Source organism: Chlorocebus sabaeus, chromosome 6 (assembly GCF_047675955.1).
Source record: "Chlorocebus sabaeus isolate Y175 chromosome 6, mChlSab1.0.hap1, whole genome shotgun sequence".
Classification (NCBI taxonomy): Eukaryota; Metazoa; Chordata; class Mammalia; order Primates; family Cercopithecidae; genus Chlorocebus; species Chlorocebus sabaeus.
The window spans coordinates 60160189-60185901 of record NC_132909.1 but is presented as its reverse complement, the minus strand read 5'-3'; the positions used below and the strand labels follow the sequence as shown (position 1 = coordinate 60185901).

The following is a 25713-nucleotide window of genomic DNA, read 5'->3' as shown; positions in this document are numbered from 1 at the left end:
CTATTACGTGCTGCTGCCGGGGCGGAGCCCGGTCGCATCACATGACGAAGAGTCCACTAGTGCTACAGCGTCGGAGGCTCACTAGAAAAAAACGGGCAGGGTCCCATGCATCACCTGGGGCCTGTGTATACTCGCCAGTCACCTTTTCCTTGAGGGTGGAGGGGTTTTAGACATCCGCTTCATTGGGGACAGAGGCCCCGGCTCGAGCTTCCCCGTGCAGGAATAAACTCAAGAGGCAGAACCTAAAATCAAAATGTTTATTGGAGTGTTGTACAAAAGTTTCCAGTCATAAAATGTATATTACAAATCATTGGGAAAAAAAAAAAAACAACAACACATTTGGCATGCATTTTCTTAAAAACCGAATCTCGGAAATGAAAGTCCATGCCAGCCCCAAGGCTACAGCCCAGCTCCGTTTGCAGGTGGTGCTGTGACGCTCGCTGGCTGCAGGGCTTGGAAGGCGCCGCAGGCGGCGACGCCCCAGGACTGAGTCCTTTGGATCTTTAACAAAGAACTGCCGCGTGCAGGCCTCAGACCAACCCCAGCCAAAGCCGCTGGCATGAGGACAGGTGCATGATCGGATTCTGGGTCAGCGGGGCAGGCTTCCGCGTTAACCTTGGGCTGTGCACCCCAGAACCCGCGTTGGTCCAGCAGCCGTGGGCCTCCCCCCAGGGCTGGGCGGCGTCTGATGCTTCGCAGGGAGGGCGCTAGGCTTGGAGTCACAGCATGGGCTTACACAGAGGGATGGTTTCGCATCGTTCTAAGCGGCACACAGCTAAGCGTATTTGGGGACAAATGCAAATTGTTTCCCAGGCCATAAATTTTAAAACTTTGATTTTCTTAGTGTTTCCAAAGACTCAATTCTCAATGAACCTCCAATCACCCACAGGCTGCACAGTCCACACCTCTCCCCACTCCCTTCAGCTAAGGGCACCTGCAGTCCTAGGACCACCCCCAGCTCCACCCAAGGCAAATGTAGGGTGGGGGGTTCTGTGGACCTGGGGCGTGCTGTGTTCAGGACAGGGCTGGGCAGCGTCTGGACACCAGGACCTGCCGGTTTTGGGGGGGAACTTTGTCCCTGAGCCCAGCCTGTGAAGCTGTCAGCAAATTACAGACCAACTCCAGGATACAGCTTTGCTCCCCCAGGCCCAAAATACATAAAATGTGGCTGAGACCACTGCATACTCCACACAGGACAAGACCACCAAGACCCACCCCCAGAACACTCGCTGGCACGAAGCCTGGCCACTCGAGTCCAAGTGATTCCTGCCATGAAGGTGGGGAAGAGGACAGTCTGTCGCCAGCACTCCCACTTCCAGTGGCTGGCAGAGGGTATCCCTGGGGCGGGCAAAGCTCCCTACCAGCTGCCTGACTGGGAGCACAGTGTGGTAGCCTGTCGGGCCCCTCCAGGAGGAAATGCTTTGGTAAGACATGCCCCCCTTGATCCACATGGGACAGGGACTTCTGAGAGCAAGGACAGCGAGCAGGCGGGGTCTACATGGAGCAGCGGGTGTTTCTGCTTTGTCGGCCGCTGGCTACTTCCCGGCCTGGGGCCGGGGTCCCCCATTCCTTCCTCCCACTGGCAAGTCCCCAGGGAGGCGGGATGCACAGTGACAGGGGAGCGGTGCTGCCCCCACCCTGCCAAGGCCTGGAGACGGCGCGTGCCAGCGGCTCAGTTTTGGTGGCTTTAAGACTCGAGCTGCACTTTCTGAAGGAGGCTTTGCTGTCGGAGTGACCCCCAGTCCCACACCACCCCGGGGACGAGAGTCAGCCTGTCCTCAAGGCCCTGGCGTGAGCTCCTGACCTGCATACTGACCAATGTAAAAAAATAAATATCCATTAAAAAAATAACTTCTGTGTATCTATGAGGGAGGGTGTAAACGGTGAGCTATTGCCAAAGGGGGTGCCAGGCGTTGGGAAGCTGGACTGAGGGCCTTGGGGGCGTCATGATAGGAGTCAGGTGGCCTTGGCCTATCTGAGAAACACGGCTTCAGCGAGAAAATCACAGATGAAAGCTACAGTATGGATAGATGCATGTGTGTATCTAGGCGCAGGGCAGACGGAGTGGGAACCCGGGAGGGGATCCACAGCGCTGTCCTCCAGGGAGTTCACATGGCGTTCCCTGCAGACAGCTGTTCTGAAACTCACAGCCTCTGCCTCCGAGGCAACCAGCTGTGTCCCCTCCCTGCTTAATGTGACAGGTCTTACAACCCGACTGTCCTCATTCTTCCTTCCCCGGGTCTTCCCCTCCCCTGCCCTGTTGGCCCTGCAGAGTCAGGAACTGACCTGAGGGAAAACTCCCCCAAATAAAGTCAACGGTCTGAGAAACCCGGCCGGTGGGCTGTCAGAACGGGAATCTGGAAGCCCAGGCAGCAGAGCAAAAACCCACCCTGGGGGCCACGCCACCCCCACGCTGCTCCACACCCGCTGCGTGGCTGCCTGAAGAGCTCCTGCTGTCAGAAGCTGGGCGGCCACAATGCAGGCTTGGCCCCCGGCCCCACCAGGTCAACGCCTGGATTCTGAATTTGGTTTTGTAGAAAGCCTTCAAAAAACCCACCACCACTGAATTCCTACGCGGTTTCCGCGCTCTGTCCACATCAGGGCCGTCTCCTGTCCCCGCTCTAGCCTTGCCGGCCCTCCTCCCTCCAAGCCCGAGCATCTTCTAAACCTCGGGGTCCTGGCCCTGGGCTTCCAATTTGACCAAATGGTGAGATGGGGAGTGGGGTGGGACTGAAAAGTCTCCGGGGCAGCGGTGAAGTGGCAGCGAAGTGAGGCTGGAGGATACCCGAAGGGAGGGAAGGCTGGGGGAGACCCACCCACACGTTCTGGCAGTTTGCTTAGAAATTCTCTAGAAATGTATCAAGAACTAAAGAAAGCCAATGATATAAAAATAGTTTTCAGTGGCTCTGGGTAAAGAAAGGTGTGTGGATGAGGAGTGTGGGTTCACATCACGTAGCAGCCTCTCGAGGTGGTCCTCGGGTCCCCCTGCAGGAAGGAAGGAAGGAAGGAAGGACGGCCATGATCAGGGCCAGCCTGGAGGCAGCCGGCAGGTAGACGGCTGCCCCCACCTCCCCACCAGGAAGGGGCTGAGCGACAGCAGTGTCTACTTCTAGAGCCTTCCACTCCACTTCCACTTCCCCATGAGCCCGCCTGTGAGCGACACGTTCTGTTTTGGGTTCCAAAACAAATCACAGGAATCTTGCGATACATGCATTTACCGCAGTGTGGCTTTGGCGCTCATCTTCTCCCCAAAAGCCAATATTGAAGGGACCTGTGTCTTCGACTGAGGAAGTCTGGTTGACCAGAGAGCATCTGGGAGCTGTTCAACACCCAACTCTCAGGGGACCCCCTGGCCAGCTACCCTGAGGTCTGTGATGTTGCAAATCCACATGACGGGCGCGACCCAGGAGGCAAGAACAGGTCTCTGCCGTGCCCGTAACAGCCAAGGCTGGCTTCACCCTGAACCACGGCAGCCAGAGGGAGCTCCCGCCGGGGATGCGGCAAGCGCACATGTGTGTGCGTGCAGGAGCTCACTCTGCCCCAGAGGCTGCCCCCCAGCCGCAAGTAGGCACAGGGGTCCTACCTGTTGGTGGAAAAGATCCTCCTCGCCGAACTCGGCTTCCTCCTCCTCTTCCTCCCCATTCTCATTCTCCCGCACCACTGAGGACTGCTTCACAGTCCTCATGGCCACTTCCTGTGTGGGACAGGACATGGCAGCGCGTCCAGGGATCAGGCCCAGAGCTGCCGTGGCCACCCCGAGGGTCCCCAGGCCCCGCTCAGGACTCTAGCCAAGCACCCCCCAAGCTGGGCACCTACCTCGCCATCCGCGTTAACCAGGACGGTGCGGAAGCTCTCGCCCGTGCCCCAGCTGCTCTGGCCCTTCCACACCAGCGTCGAGGGGGGACTGTGGGCCACCCCAGCACCAGCGGCCCACACCTGGGGACCCAGGAACAATGGCCCCGTCAGGGTCCCCTCTGGTTCCAGGGACATGGGTCAGCCACTGGCTCCTACCGCACAGCCCCCTTCAATGCCCTTCAATGTCCTGGGCATTCCGTCCTTCCAGCCCGACGCAGGCTTATCCAGGGCGATGGCCCCCAGGATACAGAAAAGACCAGGCTTCTCTTGGCAAGCAGGGCTGAGCTGGGATATGATGCCCACCAGGCTCCATGGCCCATGCCGTTGACTGTTACACTTCACGGGGACGCCTGCCAGCCCCAGTGGCCTGGACTCAGACCCAGGGCACACAGCTCAGACTCCAGGGAGGCCCAGTGGGGTGACACTGGCACATGGAGGTTCTATAACTGTGGCAGCTGCTCTTAGACAGTGCCTGGTGCCACCACCATCCCTACCCCCTACCAAGTCCTGCTCCTCCAGCCCCCTGGCCCCACCTCACATCCCATCCGTGGCCACCCTCGCCCTCCTGCCCCACCACCTACCGTGACCATCTGGCCGGCGCGCAGGACGTACTTGGGTGTGAACTTGTAGGCGATCTCCTCCCCCTCCAAGATCTGCCTCTTAATTCTCCAGTTCCCCAGAGACTGATCCTGGAAGACACGGCGCACACCTGACCCTCAGCCACCAGGACTGGGACATCGCCCCGATCGCCCTGGCTGGTGGCCCCGTCACCCTGACCCTGGTCACCCCCACCAGCTGGGTCACCCCGTTACCCCTGTGCCCCGGTCATTCCGGTCACCTTGTCCCCTGCCTCGCATTGGCCGGTGGCCCCATCACCCTGACCCTGGTCACCCCCACCAGCTGGGTCACCCCGTTACCCCGTCCCAGTCACTCCGGTCACCTTGTCAGAGTTGTTCTTGAGCTGCACGAACTTGCCCTCCAGGTCGATCTCCTCGATGCTGACACTGCCCGAGGCCGAGGCCTGCTGGGCCAGGTGGAAGCCGCCACCACCACCCGTGCCCGTGCCCAGGACGCTGGGGCCGCTGCCCAAGGGCTCCTCCACCTCCAGCCTCTTCCGCTTACTGCGGCCCAGGCGCCCAGTGGCCGACGTGCTGCTGCCGCTGCTGCTCGAGGTGGCTCGTGAGACGGTGACGCGCGAGGATGGGCTGGGGGACAGCTTCAGCCTGTGGGGAAGGCAAGGAGGGCCGGACTGGTGGTGGCCCCAGACAGCCCAGGGCACGCAGAGTGGTGGCCGCGGCCTAGCCACACCTCCACCCCTGCCCAGCACTCCCAGCAGCCCCGTCTCGCCTCTCCTCCTACCCCGCCCCTCCTCCTCGCTCCGCGCTCCCAAGCCCCCAGGCCTGCCGCACCTCTCCTCCTCGCCCTCCAGAAGCTTCCGGTAGGCGTTGATCTCCATGTCCAGGGCCAGCTTCACGTCCAGCAGCTCCTGGTATTCGGCCAGCTGCTGCTGCATCACGTCCCGCATCTCCGTCATCTCTTGCTCCTTGGCGTCCAGCATCTTCCGGAACTTGTCCCGCTCCCCAGCCATGGCCTCCTCCAGCTCCCGGATGCGATCCTCAGCGGCGCTGGCCTGTGGAGGGGGCGGGCAGCGAAGGTCAGGGCAGCCCCTGAGTCACAAGGCCCGGGTGATCCTGGGACTACGGGAGAGGGGCCCTCACCGCAGACTGGGGCAGAGACCAGGCCTGGGCATGGGGCGCACGGGACGGGAGGGAAGGGGCATCTCTGGGCGCCCCGAGGGCTCCATCCACTGCCAAGAGGCCAGAGCCCCGCGCCCCGCACATCCAGGACAGGGCCCAGAGGTCGGGCCAGGGGGACGGCGGGCGGTGGCGCTGTGCGCATCACCTGCTTCTGGAGGCCGGAGAGCTGGTAGCTGAGGGATTCCAGGCGCATGCGGGCCTCCTTCAGCTCCTCGCGAGCCGCACTGGCCGCCTTGTCGTTCTGGTCAGAGCTCAGCTTGGCGCTGTCCAGCTGTGGGGAGATGGGCAGGTGAGCGCGGGTGCGGGGTGGGGGTCCCACCGGCCACCCCTGCCCACCCGCCCGCCGGGCACACCTTAGCCTGGTAGGTCTGCTCCAGCTCCAGCTTGTAGAGCCGCACTTGCTCGTCGTGCTGGCTCCGCAGCTCCTCCAGCGCCTGTGCCATCTTGAAGTCATACTCCTGCTGCCGGCTGCTGTCCACCTCCACCAGGCGCCGCTCGTGCCGCCGCCGCGTCTCCCGCACCTCCTGCGGACCGAGGCTTCATGACCCTCCGGTCCCGCCTGGGCCCCAAGCACCAGGCCTAAGGGAGGGCTCCAAAATGTGCCAAGAGGAACCTCCAGGCAATTCCTGGTTCCTTGTGCACAAGTTACAAACCAATACACGTAAAGGTGAGAGGCGACCCAGGGGCCATTCACGCGCTAGAACGGACTCAGCCACGAAAAGGAGTGAGGCTCTGACACCGCCAGGCATGAACGCACCTTGAGGACGTCACACTCAGGGAGAGAAGCCAGACACAAAAGGCCACCGTGTGTGATCCCATTTCCATGAAATGTCCAGGACAGGCCCATCCACGGAGACAGGGAGGGGATGGGTGGGTACCGGGGCTGGGAGTGACTGCTGATGGCGGGGCGGGTTCTTTTTGGGTGATGGAATGTTCTAGAATTAGAGGTGGTGGTTACAAAACCCTGTGGAGATCCTGCCAATGCTGAACTGTCCACTTTAAAAAGGTGGACTTAAAATAGCCGGGTGTTGTGGCGGGCGCCTGTAGTCCCAGCTACTCGGGAGGCTGAGACAAGAGAATCGTTTGAACTTGGGAAGTTGCAGTGAGCCAAGATCACATCACTGCACTCCAACTGGGCATCAGAGGGAGACCGTGTCTCTCCAAAAAAAAAAAAGTGACTCTCTCATAAAAGCCAGTATTGAAGAAAGTGGGCCAGGCGTGGTGGCTCACACCTGTAATCCCAGCACTTTGGGAGTTCGAGGCAGGCGGGTCACCTGAGGTCAGGAGTTTCAGACCAGCCTGGCCAACACGGAGAAACCCCATCTCTACTAAAAATATAAAACAGCCAGGTGTGGTGGTAGCGGGTGCCTGTAATCCCAGCTACTCTAGAGGCTGAGGGAAGAGAATTACTTGAACCCTGGAGGTGGAGGTTGCAGTGAGCTGAGATCATGCCACTGCACTTCAGCCTGGGCGACAAAGCAAGACTCCGTCTCAAAACAAACAAAAATCAAAACAAAGAAAGTGAATTACTGATGTTCGCACCTCAGGGCCCAAATTACAGTGGGGCAGCAGACCCGGCCCTGACAGTGATGGGATGCCCGGGCCACAAGGCAGGGGAGCCACAGGGCAGCTGTCTCGACACAGGGCGGGGTCACACCAGGGCAGAGGCACCAACTGGAGCTCACATGGCTCTTAGGAAGGAAACGGCCCCTTCCTCCTCTTCCCAGCTCCCCCGACTCTGCGACAGAAACCATGTTACTTATCTGCGACAGAAACCATGTCACTTATCACCACGGGACTGGTTTATAAAAACAGCAGAGGCTGGGCACAGTGGCTCACGCCTGTAATCCCAGCACTCTGGGAGGCTGAGGTGGGCAGATCACGAGGTCAGGAATTCAAGACCAGCCTGGCCAACATGGTGAAACCCCATCTCTATTAAAAATACAAAAAATACACCAGGCTCAGTGGCTCATGCCTGTAATCCCAGCACTTTGGGAGGCCGACGCAGACGGATCACAAGGTCAGGAGTTCAAGACCAGCTGACACACATGGTGAAACCCCGTCTCTACTAACAATACAAAAATTAGCTGGGTGTGGTGATGTGCACCTATAATCCCAGCTACTCAGGAGGCTGAGGCAGGAGAATGGTTTGAACCCAGGAGGCAGAGGTTGCAGTGAGCTGAGATGATGCCACCATACTCCAGCCTGGGTGACAGAGCAAGACTCTGTCTCAAAACAAAAAAAGAAAAAAAAAATTAGCTGGGTGTGGTGGCGCTCACCTACAATCCCAGCTACTCTATAATCCCAGCTACTCGGGAGGCTGAGCCCAGCGTGGGCAAAAGCAAGACTCCATCTCTAAACAAACAAACAAAAAAATAGCAGAAACGCTTCTGAAGGAAGTTGGCTACCTTTGCAGACAGCGAGGTGGGTGGCCCAGCCAAGCAGAGCTCTGCAAGCTGCGCACCCACCCCCATAGCCACCCTCCCGCCTCCACAGGTGCCCTCTCCAGGACTCCGCACCCTGTGGGCTGCACAGGCCTGCGTCAGGCTCCCCACCGCAGCTCCCTGTGAGGGCTGCGCGGGGGTCTCTTCCCAGGTGCCCTGTGGGCTCTACCTGGGGCATGTTCCTGCGAACCCGCACAGAAGCCCTCATGAGTCTCTTCACGGGCTCTCTCACAGGCTCCTCCATAGACCCCCTCACAACTGCCCTGGCGGCCTCCTCTCTGGCTCCTCTGGGGGCCCTCACACGCTCTGGGCCTGGCCGGAGCGGGGCACGGCTCCTGAGCAGCCTGGACATCCCTCCACCAGCAGTCAGCAGCTCCCCCTGGGCAGTGAGTGTGGGCCTGGCCAGCCTCGGCATTCCACCCTGCACTGTGACATCACAATTGGTTCTGAGGGACACAGGCTGACGACGCCTTCTCTCCCCACTCCCCTCTCCGAGCCCCTGGAGGCAGAGGCCCCAGGAAGGAGGCTGGGTGGGGAGCGCGGGCCCCACCCTCACTTTGGACAAGGAGGCCCTGTGGGAGGCTGGACAGTGGCCCCCAGAAGATGCACCTGACGCCTGCCTCATGGTCTAGCGGTTAGGATCCCAGGCAGCTGGGGTTCTGCTCTCAGGGTGGGAACACCAAGCTTTTAGAAAGGCAAGAAATCAAAGGAGACCTTCCATGACACTGAAGAGATGTGTTTTGGCCAGGCGCGGTGACTCACGCTGGGAATCCCAGCACTTTGGGAGGCCGAGGCGGACGAATCACCCGAGGTCAGGAGTTCGAGACCAGCCTGGCCAACCTGGTGAAACCCCGTCTCTACTAAAAATACAAAAATTACCTGGGCATGGTGGTGCACGCTTGTAATCCAGCTACTTGGGAGGCTGAGGCAGGAGAATTGCTTGAACCTGGGAGGTGGAGGTTGCAGTGAGCCAAGATCGTGCCACCGCACTCCAGCCTGGGCCACAGAGCGAAACTCCGTCTCAAAAAAAAAAAAAAGATATGCCCACGTCCCCATCCCCAGCAGCTGTGAATGGACCTTATTTGGAAATGGGGTCTTTGCAGATGCCATTAGGTCACTCTGGATGGTCCAGGAAGGCCCAAGTCCAATGACAAGCGTCCTTGCAGGATACACAGAGTATGGACACCGAGGGGAGGCAGCGTAGGAAGACAGAGGCAGGCACTGGGGAGACGCAGTCGAAGCCAAGGGCGCCCTGAGAGGCAGGAAGGAGCCTCCCTGGAGCCGTGAGGGCGGACTTTGCGCTTCTGCTGTGCCAGGCTGGAGGCCAGGCTGCTCACTCACCTCCTCGAACACGTTCTTCCGGAAGTCCAGCTCCTCCTGCAGGCTCTGGCAGCGGTTCTCCAGGTCCACACGCATCAGTGTCTCCTTCTCCAGCTGCTTTTTGGCCACTGCATGACCGTCCTCGGCCTGGGAGACACAGGACAGCGAGCCGGTGTGACAACGTGTCTGCTGCAAACGCCCTGCTGGGGCGTCCCGCGGACCCTGGCACCTACCTTGGCCAGCTGGGCCCGCAGCTCGGCCACGTCACTCTCCAGGCCGCGCTTGTCGCTGAGGGCAGCTGCCAGCTCCACCTCGCTCCGGTGGAACAGGGACTCCAGGTCCTTCACACGGCCCTGGGCCACTGTGAGCTCTCCCTCCCTCTTCTTGGCGCTGAAAGTCAAGAGGGCAAGTGAGCGGGGAGGGGCAAGGTCCATGGGGCCGCAGGGAGCACCTCAGGGGGCGTCAGGCAAGCCCAAGGACAAGGTCACCGGGGCTTCCGAGCCCCAGACCTTCCCATCCCGCAGACGACGCAGCCCCGCGCACCCAGGCAAAGGCACACGTGCCCTTACTGTCTGCCCTGCACTGTCAGGAGTCCAGCAAGTGACAGGCACCAGCGCTTGGGACCACCCTGGAGGTGTGGGCTTTTCCAGCCTCTCCTGCCCGTTCTGGACCCAGGAGGACCACTTGGGGAGAAATTAATGCATCCTCTATTAATGTTACAAAGGAAGACCCTGGCCTTTGAAGAGTCGGCCTTGTTTGTAAACTTGAGCTGTCTGAAGCAGGCTTACCTGGTCTTCTACTAAACCAAATTAGCTCCAACATTAGATATTTAAGATAGCAAATACTCAGGCTTTTTAAACACACAAATACTACCAGTGTGGATTTTAGGCTCTTAAGCTTTTTTTTTTTTTTTTTTAAAGAGACAGGGGTTCACTTGTTTGTACAGGCTGGTCTCGAACTCCTGGCCTCAAGGAATCCTCCTGTCTCAGCCTCCCAAAGTGCTGGGATTACAGGTGTGAGCCACCTCTCCCCGCAGGGAACTAACTATATCCTCCCAAGCAACAGTGAGGACACCCACGGTTTCTCAGCGCCACCACTGCTGACATATGGGGTGGTCCTGGGCACTGCAGGGTGCTGAGCCCTGTCCCTGGCCTCCACCCACTTCGGACCAGAAGCCTCTCGCTGCCCAGTTTTGACAACCACAAATGTCCCCAGGAATCACCCAGTGTCCCCTGGGGACAGAATCACCCCAGGATGGGGACAACTGGGCGTATCTGGAATAACACAGCAAAGGCTGCTGGCTGGACATTAAAAGAACATCCACATCCAGGCGGCTCGAGCCCGTGACCAGAGGTCAGAAGTGACAGGGACCTCTCCCACCCAGCAGAATGCACTCCCGACGCTCCCTAGAGCCTTTCTTTCTCTTTCTTTCTTTCTTTTCTTTTTTTTCTTTCTTTCCTTTCCTTTTTCTTTCCTTCCTTTCTTTCTTTCTTTCTTTCTCTCTCTCTCCCTCCCTCCCTCTCTTCTCTTCTCTTCTCTTCTCTTCTCTTCTCTTCTCTTCTCTTCTCTTCTCTTCTCTTCTCTTCTCTTCTCTTCTCTTCTCTTCTCTTCTCTTCTTTCTTTCTTTCTTTCTTTCTTTCTTTCTTTCTTTCTTTCTTTCTTTCTTTCTTTCTCTCTTCTCTCTCTCTCTCTCTCTCTCTCTCTCTCTCTCTCTCTCTTTCTTTCTTTCTTTCCTTTCTTTTCTTGAGTTGGAGTTTTGCTCTTGTTGCTCAGGCTGGAGTGCAATGGTGTGATCTCAGCTCACTGCAACCTCCGCCCCCCGGGTTCAAACGATTCTCCTGCCTCAGCCTCCCAAGTAGCTGGGATTACAGGCATGAGCCACCAGGCTCGGTTAATTTTATATTTTTAGTAGAGACGGGGTTTCTCCATGTTGGCCAGGCTGGTCTCGAACTCCTGACCTCAGGTGATCTACCCGCCTCGGCCTCCCTAAGTGCTGGGATTACAGGCGTGAGCCACCATGCCTGGTCCCGCAGTGCCTTTCAAAAGACCACCTAGGCATTTGCCCAAGAACTGAAAGTGACCACCTGTCTAACTGTATCTCCATCAACAACTGTATTTATCTATATTACCTATGTGCATATATATCAATCTACAGATAGCTTTATCTTTTTTTCTCTCTTTTATTTTTTTGAGACGGAGTTTCATTCTTGTTGCCCAGGCTGGAGTGCAATGGCACAACCTTGGCACACCCCAACCTCCACCTCCTGGGTTCAAGCGATACTCCTGCCTCAGCTTCCCAAGTAGCTGAGATTACAGGCATGCGCCAGCATGCCCAGCTAATTTTGTATTTTTAGTAGAGACAGGGTTTCTCCATGTTGGTCAGGTTGGTCTTGAACTCCCGACCTCAGGTGATCCACCTTGCCTTGGCCTCCCAAAGTGCTGGGATTATAGGTGTGAGCCACCACGCCCGGCCTTACAAATAGCTATATCTATCTATTGCTCTATCTATCACTGTCTATCCATCTATCCATCTACCCATCATCCCTTCATCCATCCACTCATCCATCTCTCCATCCACCAGTCATCCATTCATCCATCTACTCATCCATCCATCATCTATCCATCATCTCCATCCATCCATCCTTCCATCCATCATCTACCCACTCATCCATCTACTCATCCATCCACCATCCATCCATCCATCCATCATCCACCCATCTCTCTCTCTCTCCCACTAGCTGCCAAGCTCTCACTCTCTGTGGGACTCTTCCTTCCTTCCTTGTGTGACCCAGGGAGGGAGGGCTGCCCTCCCATCTCACAGTGCCCTCCCTGCCCAGGATCTGTAATAAATCTTCAAACTTGTTTCCTATCGCTGTGTTGAATTTGCACCTTCTGTCAGAAGAACCAGGAGCTGCCCCAGGCTGGGATCCCAGTGCCAGAGCGATGGTCAGGCAGGCAAATGCCGGACATGGGTCAGACGCGAGCTACAGGGCAGCCACTGTGTAAACAGCCTCTCGTGTGAAGGGTCCCTGGTTGGGGGTCAGACAAACCAGGTCTAAGGCCACCTGCCAGGTAAAAGCATCCGTGCCGGGTGCACTGAACCCCAGGTCTGGCTCCCGTCGTGTCCCACCAGGGGCAGGGCTGCCAGCCGCTCTGGCGCTGGACCTGGTGAAGCCAGGGCTCTGCACACACTGGAGGTGTGGCATCCGCTTGCTTTTGAGAGGTGTGAAGGCCAGAGACTTCGGCCACAAAGCTGACGCGCCCCCATCGGCAGCCCTCAGGGACACTCAGCTCTACTTCCCCGCATGGAGCAGATCTCCAGCAGGGCCGGAGGTGCAGATCCTGCATCTCTAAGCACATGCCACCCAGGCCAGGCCCTTCTGCTCAGAGGGCGGCGAGCCCCGCGGCCCTGCAGGGGATTTTTGCAGGGGTCTGGGGGGAGCTGGAGTGTGTTGGGCAAATCCTGACTGAGTGACCGCTGTGTGGAAGGCACCGCTCTCACACCAGAGGTGCATCTAGAACCCTTGTCTTACACTGCGGGATGTCCTTGCAAGGGGAGGCACCAGCGACACAGGCTGCCCACCAGATGGGAGGCTGCCTGCGGGCAGGGCTGGAGCGGGGCTGGGAGACAACCTTGGGGGCAGAGACCTGAAGGAGCAGCGCCAGAGGAGCCAGGGCCACCGCTGCTGAAACAGCCTTCCAGGCAGGCGAACAGCAGCACAAAGGCCCAGGGGTGAGGTGGAAGAGGCAGGCTGCAGACCAGCTCAGAGGACTGGAGCAGAGCTCAGGGAATCTGGGAAGCTCCTCAACAACGAGGTCTAAACCACAGGGTTCCGCAGGACTGCAGGGCACGCCCAGAAGGCAGGGTGCTGGCTCCCAGGCCTCAGACCCGGTTCCTAAGAGCACCAGGCGCTGAGTTAGAATCTTCACCTGTGGCCGGGCGCGGTGGCTCAAGCCTGTAATCTCAGCACTTTGGGAGGCCGAGGCGGGCGGATCACAAGGTCAGGAGATCGAGACCATCCTGGCTAACTCGGTGAAACCCCGTCTCTACTAAAAATACAAAATTAGCCGAGCGTGGTGGTGGGCGCCTGTAGTCGCAGCTACTTGGGAGGCTGAGGCAGGAGAATGGCGGGAACCCGGGAGGCGGAGCTTGCGGTGAGCGGAGATCACGCCACTGCACGCCAGCCTGGGCGAGAGCAAGACTCCGTCTCAAAGAAAAAGAATCTTCAGCTGTGTACCCGGGGTTTCGTGGCAGGCTCTGGCTTGTCAGGTCCTGCACGCTGCTCCCTGTGTTTCTCTCATTGTGGGGTTTGGGAGATAAATTTGTTAGGATAAGAAAAACATTAGGCTTGGCCCAGTGGGTCATACCTATACCCAGCGCTTTGGGAGGCCGAGGTGGGAGGATCACTTTAGCCCGGGAGTTCAAGACCAGCTTGAGCAACATAGCAAGACCTCAACTCTACAAATAATTAAAAAATTAGGCCAGGCACAGTGGTTCACACCTATAATCCCAGCACTTTAGAAGGCTGAGGCGGGTAGATCGCTTAAGTCCAGGAGTTTGAGATCAGCCTGGCCAACATGGTAAAAAAAAGTAGCTGGGCATGGTGCTGTGAGCCTCCAGCTACTCAGGAGGCCGAGGCAGGAGAATCATTTGAATCTGGGAGCTGGAGGTTGCACTGAGCTGAGATCACACCACTGCACTCCAGCCTGGGTGACAGAGCAAGACTATCTCTCAAAAATAAATAAATAATAATAAAAAAAAAAATTAGCTGGCTGCAGTGGTGCCTTCCTGTGGTCCCCGCTACCCGGGCGGGGCTGAGGCAGGAGGATCACCTGAGCCTGGGGGTTCGAGGCTGCAGTGAGCTGTGATTGTGCCACTGAACTCCAGCCTGGGAAACAGAGACCCCGTCTCAATGAAAAGGAAAAGCTGGGCCTCACTGCAGACGCCACGCACGGCTCCGGAGATTGTGAACTGGGAATTCCTCAACACCTAGGGCGGGCACTGTGTAGCATTTTCTTTTTTTAATGTTTTAATGTGAGGTGAAATTCACATCCTGTAAATTTCAACTTCTTAAAGTGAACAGTTGAGAGGTGCCTGGTACAGGGCCAGCGGCGGCTCTGTCCGTCTGCACGGTGCAGTTCTGACATTTCAGAGCTCCGTGCAACCCTGTCCAAGCTCTAATCATGCCAGAGCCTGCATGGCTCCACTAATGAACCTGCTTATTATGCCCAGTGGGTGCTGAAGGCAGACAGCTCAGAGCCGCTGCCCGAGCAGGTTCCAGGGTGCACCTGTGCTGTGTGGGATGTGCTGAGAGTGGGCAGCCTGTCCTCATTCATGCCTGGCCCCAGGGTCCCCAGTTCCTGGCCACCATCAGGCGCAAATGGTCCCTCCTGGAGCCCCAGGCCCTGGGCAGGCAGGCAGTGGTCTCTGGGCCAACCTGAAGGGTCTCCTGTTGGCGAAGGGAAGCCAGCTCTCCATGGGAGCAGCACCAGCCCAGGCAGAGGGAGGGCGTCGGATGGAGAAGTCCCCTGCCCACCCGCCTCCGTCCACCCCGTGGTGCCAGGATCAGGGTGATGTCGTGCCCAGCCATGACCACTCACCTCTTGTTGACCTCGTCCAACTCTGCCCTCAGCTTCCCAATCTCTATCTGCAGCCGGGCGCGCTCTCGAGCTGTCTCATCCAGGACTCTCCGGGCGTCGGCCAGCTCCGACTCGTACAGCGCCTTGATGCCACTCACCTGGGGAGACCCAGGACGGGGTGAAGTGAGGAGGTACCCTTCCCCTTGGACTGCAGCAGCCTGGGGGCCCAGTCACTGGCCCCGCTCAGATTCCCGGGGACTGGCACGCAGAGCGAGAGGATGGCAGCCTGGGGACAGCCTGGACCAGCACAGCAGCTGGATGGAGCCTGTCCCCTTCCCCGGAGGACTGGCCACACCCAGACACGCAGCCCCTTGGCTGCTCTCATAGCGACATGATGCCTGGCCATTAGGTGCATTTTTCACACTCTTGGTTTCAGAACCAGAAAATTGGTGGGACATTTAATCAAGGATCTCTCCCACTGGGCAAGTGGACACTGAGCTGATCACTCTCGGACAACTGGTGATGACAGCAACCCGGGGCCCTCCCAGACCCCGCTGGGCCCCTGAGACCCTCTGCCTCTGCAACCGGGGGCCCTCCCAGACCCCTCTGGGCCCCTGAAACCCTCTGCCTCTGCAACCCGGGGCCCTCCCAGACCCCGCTGGGCCCCTGAGACCCTCCACCTCTGCAAGCCAGGGCCCCCTCCCAGACCTGCTAGGCCCGAGAGCCCCCTGCCCCCACTAGCCTCTGCAACCTGGGGTCCCCTTCCAGACCCCTCTGGGCCCCTGAGACTCCCCCCAGGCCTCTGCAACCCGGGGCTCCCTCCCAGACCCTGCTGGGCCCAAGACCCGCCCCCCAACCAGTCTCTGCAACCTGGAGACCCCCTCTCAGACCCCGCTGGGCCCAAGATCCCCCACTTCTGCCAACTGGGGGCCAGCCCGTGCCCCTCTATGCCCCCACCTTGCACGCAGGCACATGGCCCAGGCTCAGGCTGGGCTGCTCCCTGGGATGGAGGGAGGAGCATCTGGCCTCCCCCTGCCGTGTCCCCCCCGACAGGCCAGCTGCCAATGTGGTGGCTCGGAGGCTCCCTGACAGAAGCTCCCACCGCTCAATCACAGGGATCTGCAGTCAGAGCCCCCAGCACTCCCCACCAGCTCCCCCTCCACCAGCTCCCTCCCCACCAGCTCCCCCTCAACCAGCGGCCCCCACCTTCCACCCCTCAATCACAGGGATCTGCAGTCCCCAGCTCCCCCCGCACCAGCTCCCCCCCACCAGCTCCCCCCCTACCAGCTTCCCCTCAACCAGTGGCCCCCCCACCAGCGGCCCCCACCTTCCACCCCTCAATCACAGGGATCTGCAGTCCCCAGCTCCCCCCACACCAGCTCCCCACCCCACCAGCCACCCCTACATTTCCCCAGGGAGACCTGGCCCAGCCAGCAAGGACGCGGCGAGGGGCTGGAGAGCCGGGGGTCACCAGGGCAAGCAGAAGTGACTGGAACACCCACTGGGCCTCCCGGCTAAAGAAAGCCCCAAAACGAGGCACACGCGGTGCCCGGGAAGGCGACCTCTTCACTTGCTACTAATCCTGCTGCAACCACAGCCGCCACCTGCCTGGCCTCTGCACGCGCCAGCTGGGGGCACGGCTCAGGCTTCTCGTGGCCTTCCTGCCTCCCCTCCTCCCACAGGACCATGCACTCAATGAGTTTAAAAATATGTGGAAGCAAACCGCAGTGAGATGCCACTTCGCACCTGCCAGGGCGTCCGTCAAGAAGACAGACGGTCGCAGATGCAGGCAGTACACAGAGAAATCGGAACCTCACAGACAGCAGCAGGAACCTGAGCTGAGGCAGCCCTACAGAAAACAGCCCAGGGGCTCCCCCAAGAGTCACAGAGCCACCCCGTGACCCGGTAACTCCACTCCTGGGTGTGGACCCAGAAGAAATGAAATTCACTTCCATGCATGTTTGAAAACTACACACGGTGCTGGGCGCGGTGGCTCAAGCCTATAATTCCAGCACTTTGGGAGGCCGAGGCGGGCAGATCACGAGGTCAGGAGATCGAGACCATCCTGGCTAACACGGTGAAACCCCGTGTCTACCAAAAACACACAAAAAAATTAGCCAGGTATGGTGGCAGGCGCCTGTAGTCCCAGTTACTCAGGAGGCTGAGGCAGGAGAATGGCATGAACCCAGGAGGCGGACGTTGCAGTGAGCTGAGATCACGCCACTACACTGCAGCCTGGGCGACACAGAGACTCTGTCTCAAAAAAACATATACATATGGCCGGGCACCGTGGCCCAGAGGCCTGTCATCCCAGCACTTCAGTAGGCCGAGGCAGGCAGATCACCTGAGGTCAGGAGTTCGAGACCGGCCTGACCAACATGGAGAAACCTCGTCTCTACTAAAAATACAAAATTAGCCGGGTGTGGTGGCGGGTGCCTGTAATCCCAGCTACTCGGGAGGCTAAGGCAGGGGAATAGTTTGAACCCGGGAGGCGGAGGTTGCAGTGAGCCAGGATCGCGCCAGTGCATGCCAGCCTGGGCAACACAGTGAAACTCCATCTCAAAAAAATATATATATGTGTGTATATATATATTCCATTAAAACATTACTCATCCCATCACCCCAGCGTGACCATGAGAAAAACAACACGCAAACCCCCACTGAGGAATATCCTACTGCACACCTGCCCAGCCCCCTCAGGACCAACCAGAACCTCTAACCAGGAACGTGGAGGAAACTATCAGCCTGGAGGAACCTGGGAGAAAGGGACATGGTCACTAAATGTCACGTGAGGTAGTGGATGGGGTCTTGGGGCAGGAAAGGATAGCAGGGGAAACTGAGGAAGTATGAATACATGATGGATCTGCCCGCCTTAGCTTCCCAAAGTGCTGGGATGACAGGAGTGAGCCACCGCACCCGGCATACGATGATGGGAGGCTGAGGCCAGCAGATCACCTGAGGTCAGGAATTTGAGACCAGTCTGGTCAACATGGTGAAACCCCATCTCTACTAAAAACACAAAAATTGCACCATTGCATTCCAGCCTGGGCGAGCACAGAGCAAGACTCTGTCTCAAAAAAAGTAACTTTTTTTTTTTTTTTTTTTTTTAAAAGACAGAGTCTTGCTCTATCTCCCAGACTGGAGTGCAGTGGGGTGATCTCGGCTCACTGCAACCTCCGCCTCCTGGGTTCAAGCGATTCTCCTGTCACCCGAGTAGCTGGGACTACAGGTGCCCACCACCATGCCCGGCTAATTTTTGTATTTTTAGTAGAGATGGGGTTTCACCATGCTGGCCAGGATGGTTTCAATCTCCCGACCTCGTGATCCGCCTGCCTCAGCCTCCCAAAGTGCTGGGATTACAGGCGTAAGCCACCACGCCCAGACGGTTTCTACATTTTTTAATGGCTAGGGGTGGCCAGGAGAGGTGGCTCAGATCACCTGAGGTCAGGAGTTCGAGACCAGCCTGACCAGCATGGTGAAACCCCACCTCTGCTAAAAATACAAAAATTAGCCAGACGTAGCAGTGCAAACCTGTGATCCCAGCTACTGGGGAGGCTGAGGCACGAGAATTGCTTTAATCCGGGAGGCGGAGGTTGAAGTAAGCCAAGACTGTGCCACTGAACTCCAGCCTGGACAACAGAGCGAGACTCTGTCTCAAAAACAAAAACAATAAAGGCTGGGGAAAAAGATGAAGATACTTTGTGACACAGGCCGATTCCATGCACTTCACAGTTCCATATGTATAAATAAAGTTTTATTGACACACAGCTGCACCCACTTATTCACCTATGGTCTAAGGCAGCTTTCAGCCTATGGCAGAGCTGAGTGGTTTAGATGGAGACAGTCTGGCCTTTTCTAGAAAAAGTCTGCTGACCATGCCTGGCTGCCACGCTGTGATGATGAGGAAAGTTCTCATCAAAGTCTAGAGGTCGGGGCACCTCACAAAGAACCTCTGAGCCTGCGGAACAGGTGTGCCGGGGCAGGACAGCCTGCCTGTGCTTGTGAGGCGCTGCAAAGGGCTGGGGACAGGCTGGGCCTTTTGTTCCATGTGTCACGGCATCTAGCAAGTGCTGGGCTTGAGGGATGCCACCAAGTGTGTCCACACACGTGGGCCTGGCAGGGCTCAGACAGCCTGAGATGGCCTTTGCCTGGACCCCTCGGACACAGAGCGGCACAACTCAGCTGGAGGAGTCCACAGTGGGACAAAATGGCCCGGCTGAGAACTACAGCTCTGTGCAGAAAGTGCAAACACCAGCTTGGGGTCTCTTCCAAAGCGGACTCCGCCCTACACGCTCACCTCCGAGACCCCCTCCGGCAGCCCCAAGCAGCCAGGGGACACCAGGGGCGGGGAAAGGCAGAAGACACGGAAGCCAGGTCTCCTCCCTCGGGAACGTAAGGCCTGGCGGGGAAGTACCTGGAGTACCTGCCTCTCCTGCACCTGGACCCGGGCCACGGCGCTGCCTCCCTGCACCCGTCCCCACCCCCAACACCCAGTGCTCCTCCTTCAACAAATACTCAACAAATACCCATCTGGCCAGCGCCCACCCCACCCTTCCCCAAGCCCCCCAACAACGCTTGTATATGGTGATTCATCCACACCGCCAAAAGACACCCCCCAGCATCGCATGGGAATGTGGAACCCATGCTTGGCCTGGTTTTGTACGCGTGTGCAAGGGTGAGCTCGTGCGGGCAGGAAAGAAGTGAGCAAGTTAGCCGGGCGTGGTGGTGCAGGCCTGTAATCCCAGCTACTCGGGAGGCTGAGGCAAGAGAAGTGCTTGAACCCAGCAGGTAGAGGTTCCAGTGAGCCAAGATCACACCACCGCACTCCAGCCTGGGTTACAGAGAAAGACTCCGTCTAGGAAAAAAAAAAAAAAAATGGCCAGGCGTGGTGGTGCACGCCTGTAATCTCAGCTACTTAGGAGGCTGAGGCAGGAGAACTGCTTGAACCCAGGAGGCAGAGGTTGCAGTGAGCTGAGATCACGCTGCTGCACTCCGGCCTGGGCGACAGAGCGAGATTCCGTCTCAAAAAAGTGAGAAAGCTGTGTGTGAGGACCTTGGGGGACGCCACGCACCAGGATGCTGTGAGTCATGTTATGAGCCTGAAAAAATCTGAACTGAGTCCCTCATGCCTGGGCATGGCTCCTCGGCCTGGCCATTCTCATGGGGGTCACGTTATCCTCATGGAGGCTGGGCCATCCTCATGGGGGCCAGGGAATTCTCTTTTCAGGGGGCTGAGGAGCGCCCCAGCCCCCACCCACTCTATGCCAATGACGTCTCTCTCCCAGTGTGACAACCAAAGGCAGGCCCAGCCTTGGCCAAGAGTCCCCTGGGGGCAGAGCCTGGCCAGGTGACAGAGGCCCTGCTGTCCAGGTGACCTGCATGCTCTGAGGCCCGACACCCCAGGTCCCTCCTCGCCAGAGCTCCCTCCCCTGCCCCCCATCCTGCCAGCCTGAGCCGGAGGCTGCTCTCTGAACCCCACCTGGCCCACCAGTGTCTAGAGAGACCCCAGCTATTCCGGGTCACTCCCTCCACGTGACGCCTCCCTACTAGCGGCCCCCACCCCAGCAGGTTTCCAGCTCTGCTCCCCACTAGCCGGGTTCCTGGCCCACCAGTCCCAGGCGGAACTCCCAGCTGTCCCCTGCCACATGTCCTGCAGCCACGGCTGGGTGACAGGGCTCACGGGGGGCCAGTGTGTCATCTGCTGAATGGCTGCCTTCGCCCGAGTCAGACCCGCATTTCGCCCCGCCTGAGTGAACTGAGTTGTAAAGGACGCTGCTGGGGCCCCAAGCGGTGGCTGGGCCAGGCTCCCTCTAAAGCACGGGGCGGTCCAACAGGGCATCCAGTGGGGCTGGGGCTGGTACCTCCCCAGCACTCATGAGGCCCTGCACCCTCAAAGCTCCCTGCAGCTGTTCATCCCATTGGCAGGTGGGACAACAGAGGCCCGAAGACAAGAAGCCAGCTCTAACCCCGCACGCCACGGGTCCAGCAGGCGGCCTCGATGTTGGGACAATTCTGTCCCCACTGGACAGATGGCAAGATGGAGGCTCCAAGAGACACCGGGGCCTGCCCAAAGCCACACTAATTGAAAAGCAGGGGACTGGCCGAGCACGGCGGCTCACACCCGTAATCCCAGTACTTTGGGAGGCCGAGGCAGGCGGACCACCTGAGGCCAGAAGTTTGAGACCAGCCTGGCCAACAAGGCCAAACCCTGTCTCTACTAAAAGTACAAAAATGAGCCAGGCGTGGTGGCGCACACCTGTAATCCCAGCTACTCAGGAGGCAGGAGAATCGCTTGAACCCAGGAGGCAGAGGGTGTAGGCAGCTAAGATCGCACCACTGCACTCCAGCCTGGACGACAGAGCGAGACTCCAACTCAAAAAAAGAAAAAAGAAAAAAAAAAAAGCAGGGGACCCCACCAAGCACTGATCTTCCTTCTATCTCCCTGAAGGTACCAGCTACATTCTTTCAGGTTCCCTGTCCCCAGGGGACTGTGACAGCAGAACCCACAGGGAGCCACTAAACAAAAGCTAACATGCAGTGGCCCCACACACAAGAGCTGAGTATTATAATTATGCCCATTCCAAAGGCGAGGGCGCTGAGACTCAGAGAGGGTAAGTGACTAGCCCAAGGTCACACAGAGGGTAAGTGGCTCCCAGAAACGACCTGACCCCCTCAACAAGCAGCTCTTCTCCCGGAAGCCCACACGTCCTCTGATCTCCAGATGGGCGAGTGGGGGCTGGGAGCTGCAAATCCCGACTTCAGCACCTGGCTCTCCCAACAGGACGCTGGGACCTGGGGACCCCAGGACCCCAACCCATGGCAGGAATCAAGTGGGTGCTCCTGCCTGCCCTCCGTTCTGGAGTCCTGTCCTTGAATTGGGCATGGCCAGCGGGAGGGACAAAGCCTCCCCAGGGTTAGGTTGGGGGGCAGGACAGATTGCACCCAGACCCCAAGACACCCCGACCTCACGCCCCCTTGACGGGCAAACTTTCCAGCCCTTTCTCCTTCAGTCCCCACTGAAGCCTCGGGGTCCATTCAGAACCTCAACACTTTCCTCTGGACCCAAGACCCCAGCTCTCCCCCTTCCTTCATATTCCCTTGGGGACAGAACCTGCCAGGCCACCAGTGACCCCAGGGCACAGATAAGGGCCTGCCAAATTTCCCATGGGACCCCAAGGTATCAGAACCTCTCCCTTGGCCCCCTATCCCCCTCCCCCTGCCTGGGTAAGAGATGAGGGGCCTAATTCCCACCCCAGTCACCAATCTCTCCTGGATTCATCAGGGAACTCACTAAAGCTCCAGGGAGAACTGAGACCACGTGACTCACCCCAGAGACTCCAGGAAGACCCCCCCACAACCCATCATGGGCCTCCTCAGAGGGCCTGGGCCCCCCAGTCTCCTCGGAGCCCAGAGGGATGAGGCACATGGTGGGCTGCAGCCCAATACTCAGGGAGCCCCCAAATCCCCAGGACCTCTCTTTGGTGGGGAGCCCTAGTCTGCAACCCTCATGGCCCCAGAACACACCTCTCACAGAACAGTCCCCAGAGCTAGCTGGTGGCCCCTCTGCAGCCTTCACTCAGGACACGGAAGATCTCCTGGGACCCCCTCCATAGGTGGGGCATTCCTGGTCTGCACCTTTCCCTCAATGCCCTAGAACCCCCTGGGGGCCCCCAAGAGAATGGGCCATTCCCGTCTGCACCCCTCCCATGGGGTCCCCCAAGATCTAGGAAACTGCGGTGAGCAGGCTCTGTCCAGGCGGCACCCCTCACTCAGGGTCTCCCCCTGGAGATCCCCGAGGCCGGATCGTCCCCACTCCTGCTCAGGGTCCTCCGCGATCGCGTACCCCGCGGTGGGCGGGGCCTGGCCGAGCTGCACCCCTCACTCAAGGACCCCTCGAAACCCCCTGGAGACCCCCAAGCAGGGACCTGTCCCGGTCTGCACCCCTGCCCAGGGTCCCCGCGATCGCGCACCCCGCGGTGGGCAGGGCCTGCACCCTTCATTCAGGAGCCCCCCAAACCCCCTGGAGACCCTGAGCCGGGAGTCGTTCAGAGTCCCCCGCGATCGCGCGCCCCGCGGTGGGCGGGGCCTGGCCGAGTAGCACCCTTCGCTCAGGAGGCACTCTCCGAAACGCGGCGGAGATCCCCGAGGCCGGACTGTCCCCGTCCGCATCCCAGCTCAGAGTTCCCCGCGATTGGGAGCCCCGCGGTGGGCTGGGCCTAGCCGAGCAGCACCCCTCACTCAGGAGCCCCCAAACCTCCTGGAGACCCCTAAGCCGGAGCCTGTCCCCGTCTGCACCCCCGCCCAGGGTCCCTACGATCACGCACCCCGCGGTGGGCGGGGCCTGGACGAACTGCACCGCTCACTCTGGGGCCCCTCGAAACCCCCCCGGACACCCTCGAGAGCCGGGCCCGTTCCTGTCTGCACCCAGGGTCCCAGCGATCGCGCACCCCGAGGTGGGAGGGACCTGGCCGAGCTGCACCCCTCACTCAGGGGCCCCCCGAAACCCCGCGGAAACCTCCGAAGCCGGGGCCCGTCCCCGTCTGCACCCCCGCCCAGGGTCCCCGAGATCGCGCGCCCCGCGGTGGGCGGGGCCTGCCGGCTGCACCCCCGCCCGACCCCTAAGCCCCGGCGCCCACCTCGCGCGTGGTCACCTCCTCCTTCTCTGAGATCTTGAGCAAGAGCCGGTCGTTCTCCAGCTCCAGCGCGCGGACGCGGTCGATGTAGTGAGCCAGGCGGTCGTTGAGCTCGCGCAGCTCCTCCTTCTCCTGCAGCCGCGACAGGCGCGTGGGCGACAGCGGCGTGGCTGGTCCGCCCGCGCGGCCGGGCAGCGGCGTGGCCATGGTGGCGGCGGCTCGCGGCCTGCGCTGCTCCCGACGGCGGCCGGGGCTCGGCGGGCTCATTCAATCCGCGCCGCCGGCTGCAAGATGGCGCCGCGCCGCGCCGCGCCCGCCGCCCGCCGCCGCGGGGCAGCCTGGGACTGGTAGTCCGGCCACCGGGCGCGCGCGGGGCACGCCGGAAGTTGAAGTCTCTGTCCAGCTCCCGCTTCGCAGAGGCGCTGACTCCAGAGACAGACCGCCTGGCTGCAAACTCTCAGCTCCGCCACGAGGAAACAGCATTGAGCTCCTTTTTAGTGCCTGTTTCCACACTTAGAGAACCTCAAAACGTGCTCAAAGAACCAGCCACAAAAGGCCCTATAGGGCCGGGCGTGGTGGCTCACGCCTGTAATCCCAGCACTTTGGGAGGCCAAGGCCGGTGGATCACTTGAGGTCAGGAGTTCGAGAACAGCCTGGGCCACATAGGGAGGCCCCACCATCTCTACTATGGAGGCGCACGCCTGTAATCCTAGCTACTGGGGAGGCTGAGGCAGGAGAACCACTTGAACTTGGGAGGTGGAGGTTGCAGTGAGCCAAGATTGTAGCACTGCACTCCAGCCTGGGCAACAATGGGAAACTCTGTCTCAAAAAAAGAAAAAAGAAAAAAAAAAAAAAAAGCCATATAGTGTACAATGCTACTGATATAAAATGTCCAGAAGGCTATCAAGTAGCATGAATTTCAACAAATTGAGTTTAATGGTCTCATTGGCTCTTATTAGCAATTCATGAATGCGACAGCATTCAATCTATGAAATGCACTCAAATGAGCTGAGCAGAGAGAATGGGCACTCTGCATTATAAGCAGAAAAGGCTGAAGAAAGGAGAAATAATAAAAAAAATAAAAGCCAGGCCAGGTACAGTGGTTTGCTCACGCCTGTAATGCCAGCACTTTGGGAGGCCGAGGTGGGAGGATCGTTTGAGCCCAGGAGTTTGAGACTAGCCTGGGCAACATAGCAAGACCCCATTTCTAAAAATAAAAATAAAAAAGAAAATAGCCAGGGGCAGTGGCTCACACCTGTATTCCCAGCACTTTAGGAGGCCAAGCCGGGCAGATCATGAGGTCAGGAGTTCGAGACCAGCCTGACCAATATGGTGAAACCCTGTCTTTACTAAAAATACAAAAATTAGCCAGGCATGGTGGCACACGCCTGTAGTCTCAGCTACTCGGGAAGCTGAGGCAGGAGAATTGCTTGAACCCGGGAGGTGGAGGTTGCAGGGAGCCGAGATTGCACCACTGCACTCCAGCCTGGTAACAGAGTGAGACTCCATCTTAAAAAAAAAAAAAAAAAAAAAAATTAGCTGGGCGCCTTTAGTCCTAGGTATTTGGGAGGCTAAGGTGGCAGGATTGCTTGAGCAAGAGAGGTCAAGGTTGCAGTGAGCCATGATCACATCACTGCATTCCAGCCTGGGTGACAGAGCGAGACTTTGTCTCAAAAAAAGTAAAAATAAAAATATGAAATAAAAACCAATGGGTTGATTCAAAGTTACTTTTTTCATGGGGTCTGTTTTAACCCCCTCTGTTTTGAGGGGACTTCCCTATCAGGTTAACTGAGCCCCTTTGGCTTGGTGGCTGTGAATGTTTTTTTTTTTTTGAAAACCTGCACCCTTTAAATTTCAGTTTGAGGCCAGGTGCGGGCAGCTCTCATCTGCAATCTCAGCACTTTGGGAGGCTGAGATGGGGGAATCGCTTAAGCCTAGGAGTTTGAGAACATCCTGGGCAACATAGTGAGACTCTGTCTCTACAAAAAAAAAAAAAAAATTTTTTTGTCTGAGACAGAGTCTCACTCTTGTCACCCAGGCTGGAGTGCAATGGTGTGATGTCAGCTCACTGCAACCTCCACCTCCTGGGTTCAAGCAATTCTCTGCCTCAGCCTCCCGAGTAGC

General features: G+C 58.5%; 1 protein-coding gene across 2 annotated transcripts; it reads right to left on the bottom strand.

Annotated features, from left to right (window-relative positions):
• Positions 1–68: 68 nt before the first annotated feature.
• Positions 69–23887, bottom strand: LMNB2 (lamin B2). 2 transcript variants are annotated; one of them, XM_073017145.1, is made up of 12 exons: positions 23593–23887; positions 14978–15114; positions 9610–9766; positions 9398–9523; positions 5966–6136; positions 5758–5883; positions 5265–5485; positions 4796–5078; positions 4437–4544; positions 3817–3936; positions 3584–3694; positions 69–242 (listed from the first exon to the last, which is right to left on the bottom strand). In XM_073017145.1, the coding sequence occupies exons 1-12, from the start codon at positions 23854–23856 to the stop codon at positions 180–182; spliced, it is 1887 nt and encodes a 628-aa protein (XP_072873246.1). In that variant the 5' UTR covers positions 23857–23887; the 3' UTR covers positions 69–179. The 2 variants fall into 2 exon arrangements, with proteins under 2 accessions (XP_072873246.1, XP_007992867.1); XM_007994676.3 differs by lacking the exon at positions 69–242 and adding an exon at positions 244–2985 and having other exon boundaries at positions 23593–23886.
• Between the last annotated feature and the right edge of the window lie 1826 nt (positions 23888–25713).

Bases quoted from the DNA above. Each gene is read 5' to 3' on its own strand.
- LMNB2 (XM_073017145.1), bottom strand. From the start codon at position 23,856: ATGAGCCCGCCGAGCCCCGGCCGCCGTCGGGAGCAGCGCAGGCCGCGA. The intron at 6,137-9,397 runs GTGAGTGAGCAG...CTCGGTCCGCAG, and splicing joins GGAAGAACGTGTTCGAGGAG to GAGGTGCGGGAGACGCGGCG. The intron at 243-3,583 runs GTAGGACCCCTG...TTTTGATTTTAG, and splicing joins AGGATCTTTTCCACCAACAG to GTTCTGCCTCTTGAGTTTAT.